This window comes from Notolepis coatsorum, assembly GCF_963971535.1.
Source record: "Notolepis coatsorum genome assembly, chromosome: 17".
NCBI lineage: Eukaryota > Metazoa > Chordata > Actinopteri > Aulopiformes > Paralepididae > Notolepis > Notolepis coatsorum.
The window spans coordinates 68,012,528-68,026,123 of record NC_140181.1 but is presented as its reverse complement, the minus strand read 5'-3'; the positions used below and the strand labels follow the sequence as shown (position 1 = coordinate 68,026,123).

Here is a 13,596-nt window from a genome sequence, read left to right as displayed (position 1 = left end):
TCTGTAATGTGAGAAAAACATTGTTTTGTGCTTTACTGGCATTAGCTCCATTGGTCTGAACTGAACAACGTGATTGATTCAGTCGGCACATCAACAAACCTCCAGGGCTGCTGTTCTTCTGGCTGGTCTAGGCAGGCGGCTCTCCAGCAGCAGGCTCAGGCGCTACGGACACAATAAGGCAGTGTTCATGGTTGCGAAGCCCGTGGGGTATGAGACCCGGTCGTTAGCGACACCTACTGGTCGGTCTTTGGGCGTCTGTTCAACAGTGAGGGGAGATTGATTGATTGATTGATTGATTGAAAACTTTATTAACAGATTGCAGAATGGGTACAGCTCAATACATACAATTGTTAAGGGGATGCAGACCAGAGAAAGACTTTCGTCTTGTTTACATCAGGGTCCCCCATTTTCAATTCATCGTAACATATGAGACATACATGACATACCGATAGACAGTACTGCTACATCTTTTTTTTTGATCCACTTTTTCTCCCATTTTTTCTATATTTTCTCCCATCCCAATTTCGTATCCAATTCAACCCTCCCCTGTCACGAACGCTGTTTCTTGCCTCCCACAAGCCGGCTGCAATGTGGACTAAGTCATACATAGCACAAGTCCCCTCCGGTACTTGAGGTAACAGCAGTCGCATCTTTTCACCTGCGCAGCTCGATCTCTCAGTGTCGAGGAGTAACGCGTGGGAGGCTCACGCTGCCCCCGACACTTCCTGATTCTACTGCACAGGCGCACCAACCGACTTGTAGGAGTCGCTTGTTCACAACGCCCGATCCCCACCCTTCAGTTTCCCTCCCCGTAATACGGCCAATGTGTATTACTGCGGACGACCAGCTAAACTGAAAACAATGTGGAGAGCTGGATTCGAACACGCGAATCCTAGCGTCTCCACACTGGTGGCGAGTGCCTTGCCCACTACACCACCTAGCCGCCCCCAGTACTGCTACATCTATACATTTATGACATACCAGATTTGCAATTACAGTACTGTTTGTGATACAAAAAGAGTCCAGAAAGAAAAGAGTATATACATTAGACGTAGAAACTGTACATTGGATTGGGTAGGTGGGGGTGGGGGGGACTGTACATTGGAGGTGGATGGGTGGGTGGGGGGGGGGGGGGGGGGGGGGGGGGTTGGGTAGGAGTGGGGGGGGGGGGGGACACTGTACACCTGTACAAACAAACACTGTACATTGGATTATTGACAAGACCATACTTGGTAATTTACTGTACATTGGAGGGGGTTGTGTTCGGACATTTACAGGGGCCAGTTTCGAGTTGCAGTCTCCCTTAGGTGTTTTTTGAGAGTGTTTTTGAAAGTGGGTAGTGATTCACATTCCTTTACAGCTTTGGGTAGGGCGTTCCACATTGATGTGGCATAATTGCGAAACGTGTTTAGTCCCTTGTTTGAGCCGAATCTGGGTTTAACATGATTTGTGGAGCTCCCTCTGGTGTTGTGATCGTGGTATTCACTGACCTTTGGGAAGTATTTTGTCATGTACATGGGTACCTTGGTCGTGTAGTGTATCTTGTAGACCAGGCCCATTGCAAGTTGCTGTACTCTGTCGTCTACTCTAAGCCATCCTAGGTTGTCAAAGTGGGCAGGGGTGAGGTGGGTTCTAGGAGTAAGGTCAAGCAGTAGTCTGACCAGTTTGTTTTGAGATGTTTGTAATTTTGTTTTTAGCGCCTTTGAGGTGCTTTGGTACCATGAGGTGCAAGCATAGTCGTAGTACCCTTGAATGAGTGCTCCTGCTAGAGTCTTCAGGGTATTCTTGTTTACCAGTGAGGAGATCCGGTACAAGAATCGAGTTCGTTGGTTGACTTTTTTTATTACATTGGATGCCATTTTGTCACAGGAAAGATTTGCCTCTAGGATGGAACCCAGGTAGGTAATATCTTCTTTCCTTGTGACAATATTGTCACCCACTGTAACTGAGAAGCCGTCGGTCTTGCTGAGTTTGTTATTTGAACCGAAGAGAATGGACTCTGTTTTGCCCATGTGTAATGATAGTTTGTTATCAGCGAGCCATATGCAGATTTTGCCTAGTTCTGAGCTGAGGGTTTTTTCAACCTGTAACTTGTTCTTGTCAGAGACCAGCAGGGCTGAGTCGTCCGCAAACAGGAACAAGTTGCAGTCACAAGCTGACGACATGTCATTTGCATAAATTAGGAACAGTAGCGGACCTAGTATGCTTCCTTGTGGAACACCACAGCTTACTGTGAGGGGGGGGGGATAGGGTACCGTTTACCTCCACCATCTGCTCTCTCCCCTCCAGGTAGGATTGCATCCAGCTCACTGATAGACTATCAAAACCAATTGCTTTTAGCTTGTCAATCAGAATGGTGTGATTGACAGTGTCGAAGGCCTTTTGTAGGTCCAGCATGACCATGCCGCAGTATTTGCCCGCGTCCACCTCTTGTTTGATGTGGTCGTTTAAATAGAGAAGGCATGTGTCAGTGGAGTGGGATGTTCTGAAGCCAGATTGGAATTCGTAGATTAGATTTTTTTCCGCAAGGTATTTTTCGACCTGTTCGTATACAATTTTTTCCATGACTTTCGAGATGGAGGTAAGGATAGAAACAGGGCGGTAGTTGCCTGGGTCTAATTTACTGCCTTTTTTGTGCAGATGGCATGAACCTCCACACGCCTTGCTCTCCCAGTGAAACTCCTAGCTGTCAGGTGAAGTGGCTGACGATTCCACATGTTATCAGAGGAGGCATGTGATAGTCTACCCTCACCAGGCCGACTAGGGCAGCGCAACGACCAGTAAGGGAATTTGCATAACTACTAACTTGGGGTGATGGGAGCTAAAGTAAAATGACTGGTCTAGGTTAAGATTGTCCTCACAAAGCAGAATGTTGACTGGGGATAATGGAGAAGGTATTGAGTTGATGGTGAAATAACCCTACAAAGCCACTGCCCAAAACCCTTAAAAGGGAAATATGTCCAATTTAAGAATTCATGCATGTTATTCCTAAGACTATCCAAACATATTAGTGAACATGAGTAACTCTCTTCCAAATCCAAACACTGGGGGTGCTAATACTAAAATGTGTGACGTCATCAGGTATATAGTCTGAAGCTGCTCCATAGACAATGGATAGAGTATACTTGTAGCGTTTCAGAACAGAGAAAGCTCATTTAGGTATTTAAAAAGAAACAATTATTCTGCGGGTCTGCAAAATCATTCTCCCATTGAATGTCTATGGAGCAGCTCCCCAGACTTTATACTTGATGACATCACAAGTTTGAATCTAACTTACTGGTTTCTGGCTTTAGTAGAGAGTAACTAATATTGTCCACAAATATGGATTGGAATTTCCCAGGCCCTGGAAATAACATTGAACTTCTTAATTAGGATGGTATTCAGCTTTAAGTTCTATCCCTTTAAACCACATACTATGGACCACCCACACCTCTTCAGTTGACCTATCTCAAGCCCTGCCCTTGCGGGGGAAGCAACAGTTGTTATTGGAGGATCAAGAAAAGAGGGCAGAGCTTGAGATAGGTCAATACTGTGTGTAGTGGCCAGCACATGAACCCAGGTAGCTACCAATCAAGCTAGAGAATTGTCTCCTGTCCAGGAGAGATGAGCGCTCTTCCATTTAGCAAGGAAGGCAAATCTGCTGTGCCACATGCATGCACCATCCACTCTGCCTCCATTCCAGTCCTCTTACCTGCCCCCTCCACCTCGAAGTCATCGGGCAGCAGCTTGTCCTGGCGGTTGCCCAGGGTGAAGGCCAGGAAAGCCAGGATGAGCGCGTCCAGGATGCTGATGATTGCCAGGATGTAGGCCCAGCGCACGGTGCAGTTCCCCAGGGAGTACTTGTCCGTCCTCTGGCCACACATCCGCTTCACTTCCGGGGCGTCCCAGCCATCCGGGTAGATCATACACCCCATCACCATCAACACAGCTGGGGGAAAGTAAGGACACCGGGTAGATCATACACCCCATCACCATCAACACAGCTGGGGGGAAGTAAGGACAGCGGGTAGATCATACACCCCATCACCATCAACACAGCTGGGGGAAAGTAAGGACACCGGGTAGATCATACACCCCATCACCATCAACACAGCTGGGGGGAAGTAAGGACAGCGGGTAGATCATACACCCCATCACCATCAACACAGCTGGGGGGGAAGTAAGGACACACAAATATATTGTACCGGCATGTAGTGGATGTCTTCCGTGTGCACTTACTTTGATGAACTGGTATGAGGGAAGCCTTATGGGCCTCAGGGGCGTCGTAAGGCTGGGAAGATCTCTTAATAATGTGTTATTGTTCTGATGCAAGGATTCTCAGTGGTGCATTTTACATGTTGCACTGTTTTAAATGTTCCGCATTATTGTGTCCTTGCAGCTGATTTAACCCCTGCTAGATCATACACTCTGGAGTCTTTTAAAGATGCTCATCCTCTACACAAGGTCCGTCTCCAGGTGTTACCAACGTTATTTGTCCATTTACTATCCTCCTAAATGACTAAATGTACTATCCGTTGTCTCTTGAGATTCAGATTCTGCAGCAACATGCACAGCAACACTACTGAGTAATAGACTGGCATCACTATATTTTTCTTGGCCCTTCGTTGTTTTATGTGCAATTGTCCACAGTTGCAGATGAACCCGCAGCACCACCTCACACCTGATTATATTTCATGTAATCAATCTACCCAGAGAGGTGTCAGAGTGCGGGACTGAAACAGGATCCATTGGCTTCCACACTGCCGGCTGTTGTCACCTATAACAACAACAGCCACTGACTGGACACATGCCATGGCTGCAAGCAGAGAGGTGTTGAGTTGGTTCATGATGACAGATTATCTTTACCATTTTAGCCAGTGATGCAAACTCATGTGGACATCACACAGTTCACCTATCTTGTATATGTTAGCACTAGCATCATTGATTTGATCATTCATACCATAGCCTACCCACTTTTATTATAGTATTACCAATACATCACTGACTGGAGTTCATATCAGCCACCTTTTATTATTACCAATAAATCACTGACTGGAGTTTATATCAGCTACCGTTTATTATTTACAAATACATCACTGAGTGACTGGAGTTCATAAATCCACCTTTTATTTAACGCTATATCACGGATCTGCTCCCTATGTACTGGACAGCCCATAACAGAAGCCAGCCAGCCAGCCAGCCAGCAGCAGCAGCAGCCCTACCCGAAGCATCTGTCTCTCACTCACTCGTCGTCCCTGAAACCATAGACTACTAGAGAGACATAGACCCATTCTGTAGGCGATGTGTGATATAATGTCGTACACTAGCATTATGTAAAAAAATAAATAACCTATTTATTTGAGTGTGTAGCTACAAACCCTTAGGGAAAAGGACTGATTGATTGATTGAACATTTGATTAACAGATTGCAGAATGGGTACAATACAGTACAGCTCAATACACACAATTGTTAAGGGGATGCAGACCAGAGAAAGACTTTCGTCTTGTTTACACCAGCGTCCCCCATTTTCAATTCATCATAACATACATATAGACAGTACTGCTACATCTATACATTTATGACATATCAGATTTACAAATACAGTACTGTTTGTGATACAAAAAGAGTCTAAGAAAGAGAGTATACATTTGACGAAGAAACTGTACATTGGAGGGGGTTGAGTTAGGACATTTACAGGGGCCAGTTTCGAATTGCAGTCTCCCGTAGGTGCTCTTTGAGCGTGGACATTCCTGCAAACACGAATAACCCCCGCATCACGGCATCCTCATAGCCGACATATCTACAAAGTATGCATAAACTGAAGTCATTTAAGTTGACGATAAATTACGCGATCCATAGTGCGGATGTGATTCGTGTGTACGGGAACTTACTTTTCCAAGAGCCTATATGGAGTCATTGCGTGGTGGTGATTACCTGCGGCCAGCTGCAGCCAGGCACATATCCTGTAGACATTTCCCGCGTTGCAGAAGAAGAACAGGCTGAAGCAGATAATGGTGGCCACAATCAGAAGCATGGAGGTCCCCACGAAGAACATGGCGGTCTGAAAGGCTCCGGAGACGCTGGAGCCGAAGCTCAGCACACTTCCCTTACAGATCAGCTCAGAGGTCAGTGCGTTGCCGATACAGTAGTGGAACAGGCCGAAGTAGCCAGCTTGGGGAGTGTCCACGCTGTCCCCTATCCAGTATGGCTGAATGAAGACCACGACGCAAATGATGGAGAAACAGATGGTGAAGATGGCCCACATGACGCCGATGGCTCGAGAATTTCTCACATAATTAGTGTGGTAAATTTTAGCAGCCTCCAGGGCTGGTAACAAGTTCTTATTATCCATCTTTTCTGAATATCCAGACAATTAAGCGGGAGTTCCTTCTCACTTCAGCCTTATTTCAATTAACTTATCCCCCCCTCTCTCAATAACTCTTTTTCAAAATGTAAACAATTTCATATGAACAAATTGTTTGTCAAAATATGTCCACATAGTAGTCCCCTGGTCCCCACTGTCCCCACCTTGCACGCTCGCCCGAGGCCTCGCTGGCTGCTTTTCTTTGTGTTCCGGTGTTGGAATCAAGCCCGTGAGTCAGACGAGGCTTTCAGCACCATGGACAGCACACTCCCCATTTGATGACGTTACATTGCTCTTACGGTTAGTGGACTGACTGTCTTCTTTTAACTTTACACAGTCTACCGGTGTGGAACTCTTAGCACAGTAGGGTTTACTGCTGCAAAATAAGTTTAAATTAATTCACACAGGATATATCTGTATATATTTATAGATATATGATAGACTGGGAAACGACATAGTGGTATTGAGATAATGCACTTTAGTGCCAGTAAAGGTGTCATAAAATAAATTATTCAGGGATGGAAGAGAGGGGGTAAGGGGAGACCTTGTTTGATGCAACTATGAACTGTCCAGCTATTAGTCAACACATAGGACTTCCTGGAAGATCTTGTATTTCAATGGGACCTTCCTGGCTAAACAAAGTAAATAAAATGCTATCTCTCACTCACTCACTCACTCTCACACACACACACACACACACACACGCACGCACGCACGCACGCACGCACGCACGCACGCACGCACGCACACACACACACACACACACACACACACACACACACACACACATCATTATGACACCTGCATTTCCCCAAGGGAATTAATAATGGAACACTTGACACACACACACACACACACACACACACACACACACACACACACACACACACACACACACACACACACACACACACACACACACACACACACACACACACACACACACACACACACTTATTCATTCTCTCGCATATACAGTATATCTAACCACACCTGTCTGTCTGTATTTACCTGCACATACAGTAGTCCTTTTAAATATCTGTAGATACTATATCTATATCTGTACATATCCTACTCTTACTAGTTATGCTGCTGACCAGTATGACTACTACCAAACTGTCTTTATACCTGAATCACTGTACATATTATACTACAACTCTGTACATACATCTGATTAGCACTACACTCAGTAGTACTAATTTGTATATTTTGTACCCAGTTTAATCACCTGTACATTGTATATTACACTGTACTCTGTATATTGCTGTTGCACTTTACTGTTACATTTGCATTCTGGTTGGATGTCAAACTTCTTCTCATTGTACTGTACTTGTGCTGTATAATGACAATACATTTGAATCTAATCTAATCACACACATACACACACACACACACACACACACACACACACACACACACACACACACACACACACACACACACACACACACACATACATACATACATATATATTTATATATACATTGTAGGCTGTGCTCCAACATGCTGTAGTTGTGTTCTGTAGAGAGTAATGTTAAAGGGGAACCCCAACATTTTGGGAAATTAGCTTATTTAACATCTTCCCTGGAGTTAGACAAGAAGATACATACCTTTTTTGTCTCTGTGCGTGCATTTTAGCTTTGGGAATAGACGCTCCGTTAGCATAGCTTAGCTTCATCACTGGAAGTGGGGGAGGGTTAGAGCCTTACAGTGCCTTACAGTGTATTGCAAGGTCTGACATTGACCAAACTTGATATGCATGACCTTGGTGGGCTCTAGGTCAACTCCTGAAAAGGGGGTCAATGTCAGACTTTGCAATCAAAAGTTAGGGGGCTAATAACCCTTGCCATAATTTCAGTGCGCCCCTAACTTTTGATTGCAAGGTCTGACATTGACCCCCTTTTCAGGAGTTGACCTAGAGCCCACCAAGGTCATGCATATCAAGTTTGGTCAATGTCAGACCTTGCAATACACTGTAAGGCACTGTAAGGCTCTAACCAAGGCTCTAGCGTCAGCGAAGCGTCGAGAAACGAAGAGGGACAAAGAGGAGTTTTCCTGGAGTTCTCTGCAGAGGGATCCAGGGATCCACCCAGTGCTAAGTACATCATAATCCTATCTTACACTCCACTCTGAAAAATCTCCCTTTCCCTCCCACTCTGCTATTTCTCTACTTCCTCCCTGCCACTCTTGACACCACAATGTGTCTCATATCCACAATCTGCTCCCCCAGAACAGACTCAACCCACCCACGGCAGTTTGCTAGCAACCCGGCTAATCTATCCTACCCTCCTACAGCCACTAATACACCTGTCACAGTACAGGGAGGCCTATGGAATTGTCAATCAGCAGTCAAGAAAGCTGACTTCATTACTGCCTACGCCCATAGTCAAAATCCGCAGCTCCTGGCTCTAACTGAGACCTGGATAACCCCCAATAACTCATCAACACCTGCAGCATTATCTACAAACTATAACTTCACTCACACACCTCGACCTTCCAGGCGGGGTGGAGGCACTGGCCTCATGACATCTCCTTCATGGACTACAAACGTAACACCCCTCCCAGCACTGTCACTCTCCTCTTTTGAATATCATGCAGTATCTGTCTCTAATCCTTTCAATCTCACCATTGTTACACTCTACCGCCCTCCAGGTCCGCTCGATCACTTCACAGATGAGCTGGACATGCTTCTAAGCTCCTTACCGGAAGATGGTACCCCTCTCCTTCTATTGGGCGACTTCAACCTACCTGACTCATCTCAGTCAGTCATAGTAGTCTCCCTCCTACAATCATTTGACCTGACTCCCACTGCCATGCCTCCCACCCACAAAGCAGGCAACTCCTTGGATCTCATATTTTCACGTAACTCCAGCATCATTAACACCACGGTAACTCCCCTACATGTATCTGACCATTCCTTCATATCCTTCTCACTAACTCTCATGCTTAACCGAAAGGTCTTCACCCCAACTCAAACCGTCTCACTCAGACGCAACCTGCCCTCCCTATCCCCCTCCACCCTCTCCTCTGACATACTATCCACTCTACCTTTGAGTGACACCTTCTCTGCTCTCTCCACAGAGATGGCAACCTCCACCCTCCTCTCAGCCCTTGCAACCTCCTTCGACAAGCTCTGTCCCCTCGTTGAGAAACCTGCCCGCCGTTCCCCACCCAGTCCATGGCTGACAGATCCAGTGAGAGAACAAAGACAGGTCCTGAGAGCAGCTGAAAGGAAGTATAGAAAGTCACGCCTCACTGCTGACATCGACGCATATCACAACCTCTTGTTAACATTCTCCAAAACCATTACTAATGCCAAAGCTTCTTTCTTTCACCATAGGATCGAGGCCTCTGCCAAGAATCTTCGCAAACTGCATGCTACCATGTCCTCCCTCCTCACTCCCCCCCCACCCCCCCCCTCCCTCATCTTTCTCTGCCGAAGACTTTGCGATCTTCTTTGAGGAAAAAGTGGAGAACATCCGCAGCTCCTTCTCCCAACCCCCACCCATTCCAAATGCTGAATCGAGAACCTCATCCTTCACTCTGTCATCTTTCTCTCCCATTACAGAAGCCGAGACCCTGACACTGGTAACGTCGAACCGTCCGACTACATGCCAGCTGGACCGGCTACCTTCCCCACTCCTCCAGTCCATAGCACCAGACATCCTCCCATTCCTAACTGCAACCATCAACTCCTCACTCAACTCGGGGGTGGTCCCCACCTCCCTAAAACAAGCCAGAGTCACGCCCCTCATAAAAAAACCATCCCTGAACCCTACCGTCATAGGCAACTACCGTCCTGTCTCTCTTCTCTCCTTCCTTTCTAAAACACTTGAACGTGCTGTATCCAACCAACTTACTGCTTATCTCTTACAGAATGACCTCCTAGACCCTAATCAGTCAGGCTTCAGGACTGGTCACTCCACAGAGACAGCCCTCATTGCGGTCACAGAGGCACTTCACTTAGCAAAAGCGAAAGGCCTCTCCTCTGTCCTGATTCTCCTAGATCTATCTGCAGCCTTCGACACAGTCAACCACCAGATCCTCCTCGCGGCCCTCGCAGGAATGGGAGTGGCTGGCTCTGCGCTGACATGGTTGTCATCATACCTCAATGACCGCTCCTACCAAGTGTCATGGAGAGGGACCCTGTCGGCCACCCGCCCCCTGCGGACGGGTGTCCCCCAGGGCTCGGTTTTAGGACCCCTTCTCTTCTCCCTCTACACTAAATCACTGGGTAACATTATCACGTCTCATGGCTTCTCCTACCACTGTTATGCCGACGATACTCAACTCTTCCTCTCCTTCCCTCCCTCAGATATCCACGTCTCTGAGCGGATCTCGGCCTGTCTGTCCGACATCTCCGCCTGGATGACGACCAACCACCTCAAACTGAACCTAAGCAAAACAGAATTGCTCCACCTGCCGGCCAAATCCTCCCCCCTGACCGACCTTTCCATCACAGTCGAGAATGCAGCTGTGACCGCGTCCCCGACCGCCAAGAACCTTGGTGTTGTCCTCGACGACCAGTTGAACTTCTCTGCTCACATCGCAGCGACAACCAGAACCTGCCGATTCCTCCTGAGCAACGTCAGAAGGATACGCCCCTTCCTGACAAAAGAAGCCACCCAACTCCTCGTCCAATCAACAGTCATCTCCCGCCTCGACTACTGCAACGCACTGCTCGCTGGCCTCCCGGCCACTGCCACTAAGCCTCTTCAACTCATTCAGAACGCAGCGGCCCGCCTGATCTCAAACCTACCGAAGTCGGCCCATGTCACCCCACTTCTTAGGGACCTGCACTGGCTCCCCATTGCTGCACGAATCCGCTTCAAGGCCCTTGACCTAGCATACCGTGCGGCAAAGGGAACTGCTCCCGCCTACCTCCGGTCAATGGTCTCTAACTACACACCCTCAAGACCCCTACGCTCTGCATCTTCTGGCCGCCTCAGACCTACTCCTATCCAAGCTCCGGGAGGGTCATCAAAGAGAAGTCGCCTATTCTCAGTCCTTGCCCCACAATGGTGGAATGAACTACCCACCCCAGTTAGGACAGCCGAAACACGTCCAATCTTTCGCCGTCGACTAAAGACTCACTTCTTCAACCATTATCTGAATTAAAAAAAAAAAAAAAAAAAAAATAATAAACTAACCTACACTGTAGCACTCAACACTTTGATGAACATTGTTACTCAGCTGATAGAGTTGTGCTCTTCCTGATGGCTTGTCGTACAGAACTTGTAAGTCGCTTTGGATAAAAGCGTCAGCTAAATGACTAAATGTAAATGTAAATGTAAACCCTCCCCCACTTCCAGTGATGAAGCTAAGCTATGCTAACGGAGCGTCTATTCCCAAAGCTAAAATGCACGCACAGAGACAAAAAAGGTATGTATCTTCTTGTCTAACTCCAGGGAAGATGTTAAATAAGCTAATTTCCCAAAATGTTGGAGTTCCCCTTTAAAGCTTTAATATCAGCACGACTTTCGCCAACTTCACTTCAGATTATCTGATCGGCTGGTGAATCAGCTGTTGGGGGACTTGCATTTGTAAAACTCTCCCTCTCCAGGGGAATAATGTGAAAAAGACACTCTGGTGACAAATAACAAGTTCTGCACAAATAACACTGTCAATAGTCAAAGTCATGCCTCCAAGAGGAGTTAACTGAACATATTTTTGAGTGGAGGGGATCTTTGAATGAATGAGAACCTTTGAGCAATAGAAGACGGAGCCTTCTTAGCAATGATTTCGTGTATTTAGCCTTTTTGTGTGTGTGTGTGTGTGTGTGTGTGTACAACCCTAACCCTAACCCTAACCCTAACCCTAACCCCAACCCTAACACAAACGGGAATATAAGGGGTTACAATTCGGAAATCTTTGGAATCTTTGAGTTAGGTTCATAAAAAAAGAATTGGAATGAAATATTACAAATTAAGTTTTTTATGATCTTGAACGTGATGCAATCTTTTCATGCACTAATGTGCCAACTCTGTCAGTTACCTAACAAGGCAGAAGGGTTAAACAACAGATTTAGTGCATGGGTCTCAAGAAGTGGAGAAATTGTACCGATTCATACCATGAAAAGGAACATTCATACCATCAACATTTCCTTTTAAATGACTAAAATATATGGTTTCACTGTTTTCATAAAACTCTGAAGGAGCTCATCTTTATTCTCCACCAGACCATGGTGTTGCCTGTAGGGAGAGGCCGGCAGGGGCAGCCTGGGGAACATGTAGGCCGCTGCGACCTTCACCCTGGGATCAGTGTGTCCGATGAGAACACACTCTGCAATCTGTTAAGCCATAATGTAGAAGAGCAGGGCATACAAGGACTGTGGGTTGTACAGGCGCTGGCCCTGAGGGCCCCTCTCTGGTGGCTCCCTGCAGCTCAGGTTGGACAGCAGGTGTCCCTGGGTCTGGAGGGGTGGAGCAGGGTGACGATTACTGGTCTATCTGAAAGAGTTACGCGAAAGGGAGAAGATGGAGATGTGGTGAAACACGTCTCACAGGCGGTGCTTACAGACCAATCACAGATCAGTTGGGTGTGACGGGAGAGGGAGCTGCTTTTGATGGCTGCTGTGATGAGGCTTGGTCCAGGAGGCGCGGTGATGGACAGATACTCGGCTTGTTCAAGCTCTGAGACGTCCTGCTGAGTGACTTGTCAAGGGCAGCTCATGCTCACTCACCCTGAAGTTCAGCAAACTCCCCAGAAGATCCCTGTCCTCCGACAGCTTGAGGAGGTGCGTCACGAGCATCTTGGCAGAAAGAAGAGAAGGATACTAATGTGCGAGTGAAGGCAAACCATGGATGAAGGTTTCAAACCTTCAGAATCCCCAAACAAAAGGCTAATAACAGTGTGCCTATGCAAGAACGTGCAGAAACTACTTCAGTAGGGGTATCTAAATGATAAAAATGGTGCATTTATATAGCACTTCCTCACATTCACCCATTCACCGATGGCAGAGGCAACCATGCAAGGGGAAGCAATTAGGGGTTAAGTTTCTTGTTCAAGGACACTTCGACACGCTGCCCAGGAGGAGTGGGAATTGAACCGGGAACCTTCCAGATGATCGCTCTACCTCCTGAGCCCACATATCTGACCCAGAGACAGGGTTTAGTAGGATATTTACATAGATTTACTCAACCTTCTGGGTGTCTTGGTGGTGTGTACCATGTAATCAAAACATCCTAGGTTTGAATCCGGCCTTTGATCTTTGTTGCATATATAACAGGTAGCTACTGGCAGGCTCTTCTGAC

General features: G+C 46.8%; 1 protein-coding gene across 1 annotated transcript; it reads right to left on the bottom strand.

Annotated features, from left to right (window-relative positions):
* Window positions 1-127: 127 nt before the first annotated feature.
* lhfpl5b (LHFPL tetraspan subfamily member 5b) lies at window positions 128-6,331 on the bottom strand (the record flags this gene model as incomplete). The annotated part of the gene is made up of 3 exons (XM_084333480.1): window positions 128-162; window positions 3,692-3,928; window positions 5,914-6,331. The coding sequence occupies 3 exons, from the start codon at window positions 6,329-6,331 to the stop codon at window positions 128-130; spliced, it is 690 nt and encodes a 229-aa protein (XP_084189606.1).
* Window positions 6,332-13,596: the final 7,265 nt, after the last annotated feature.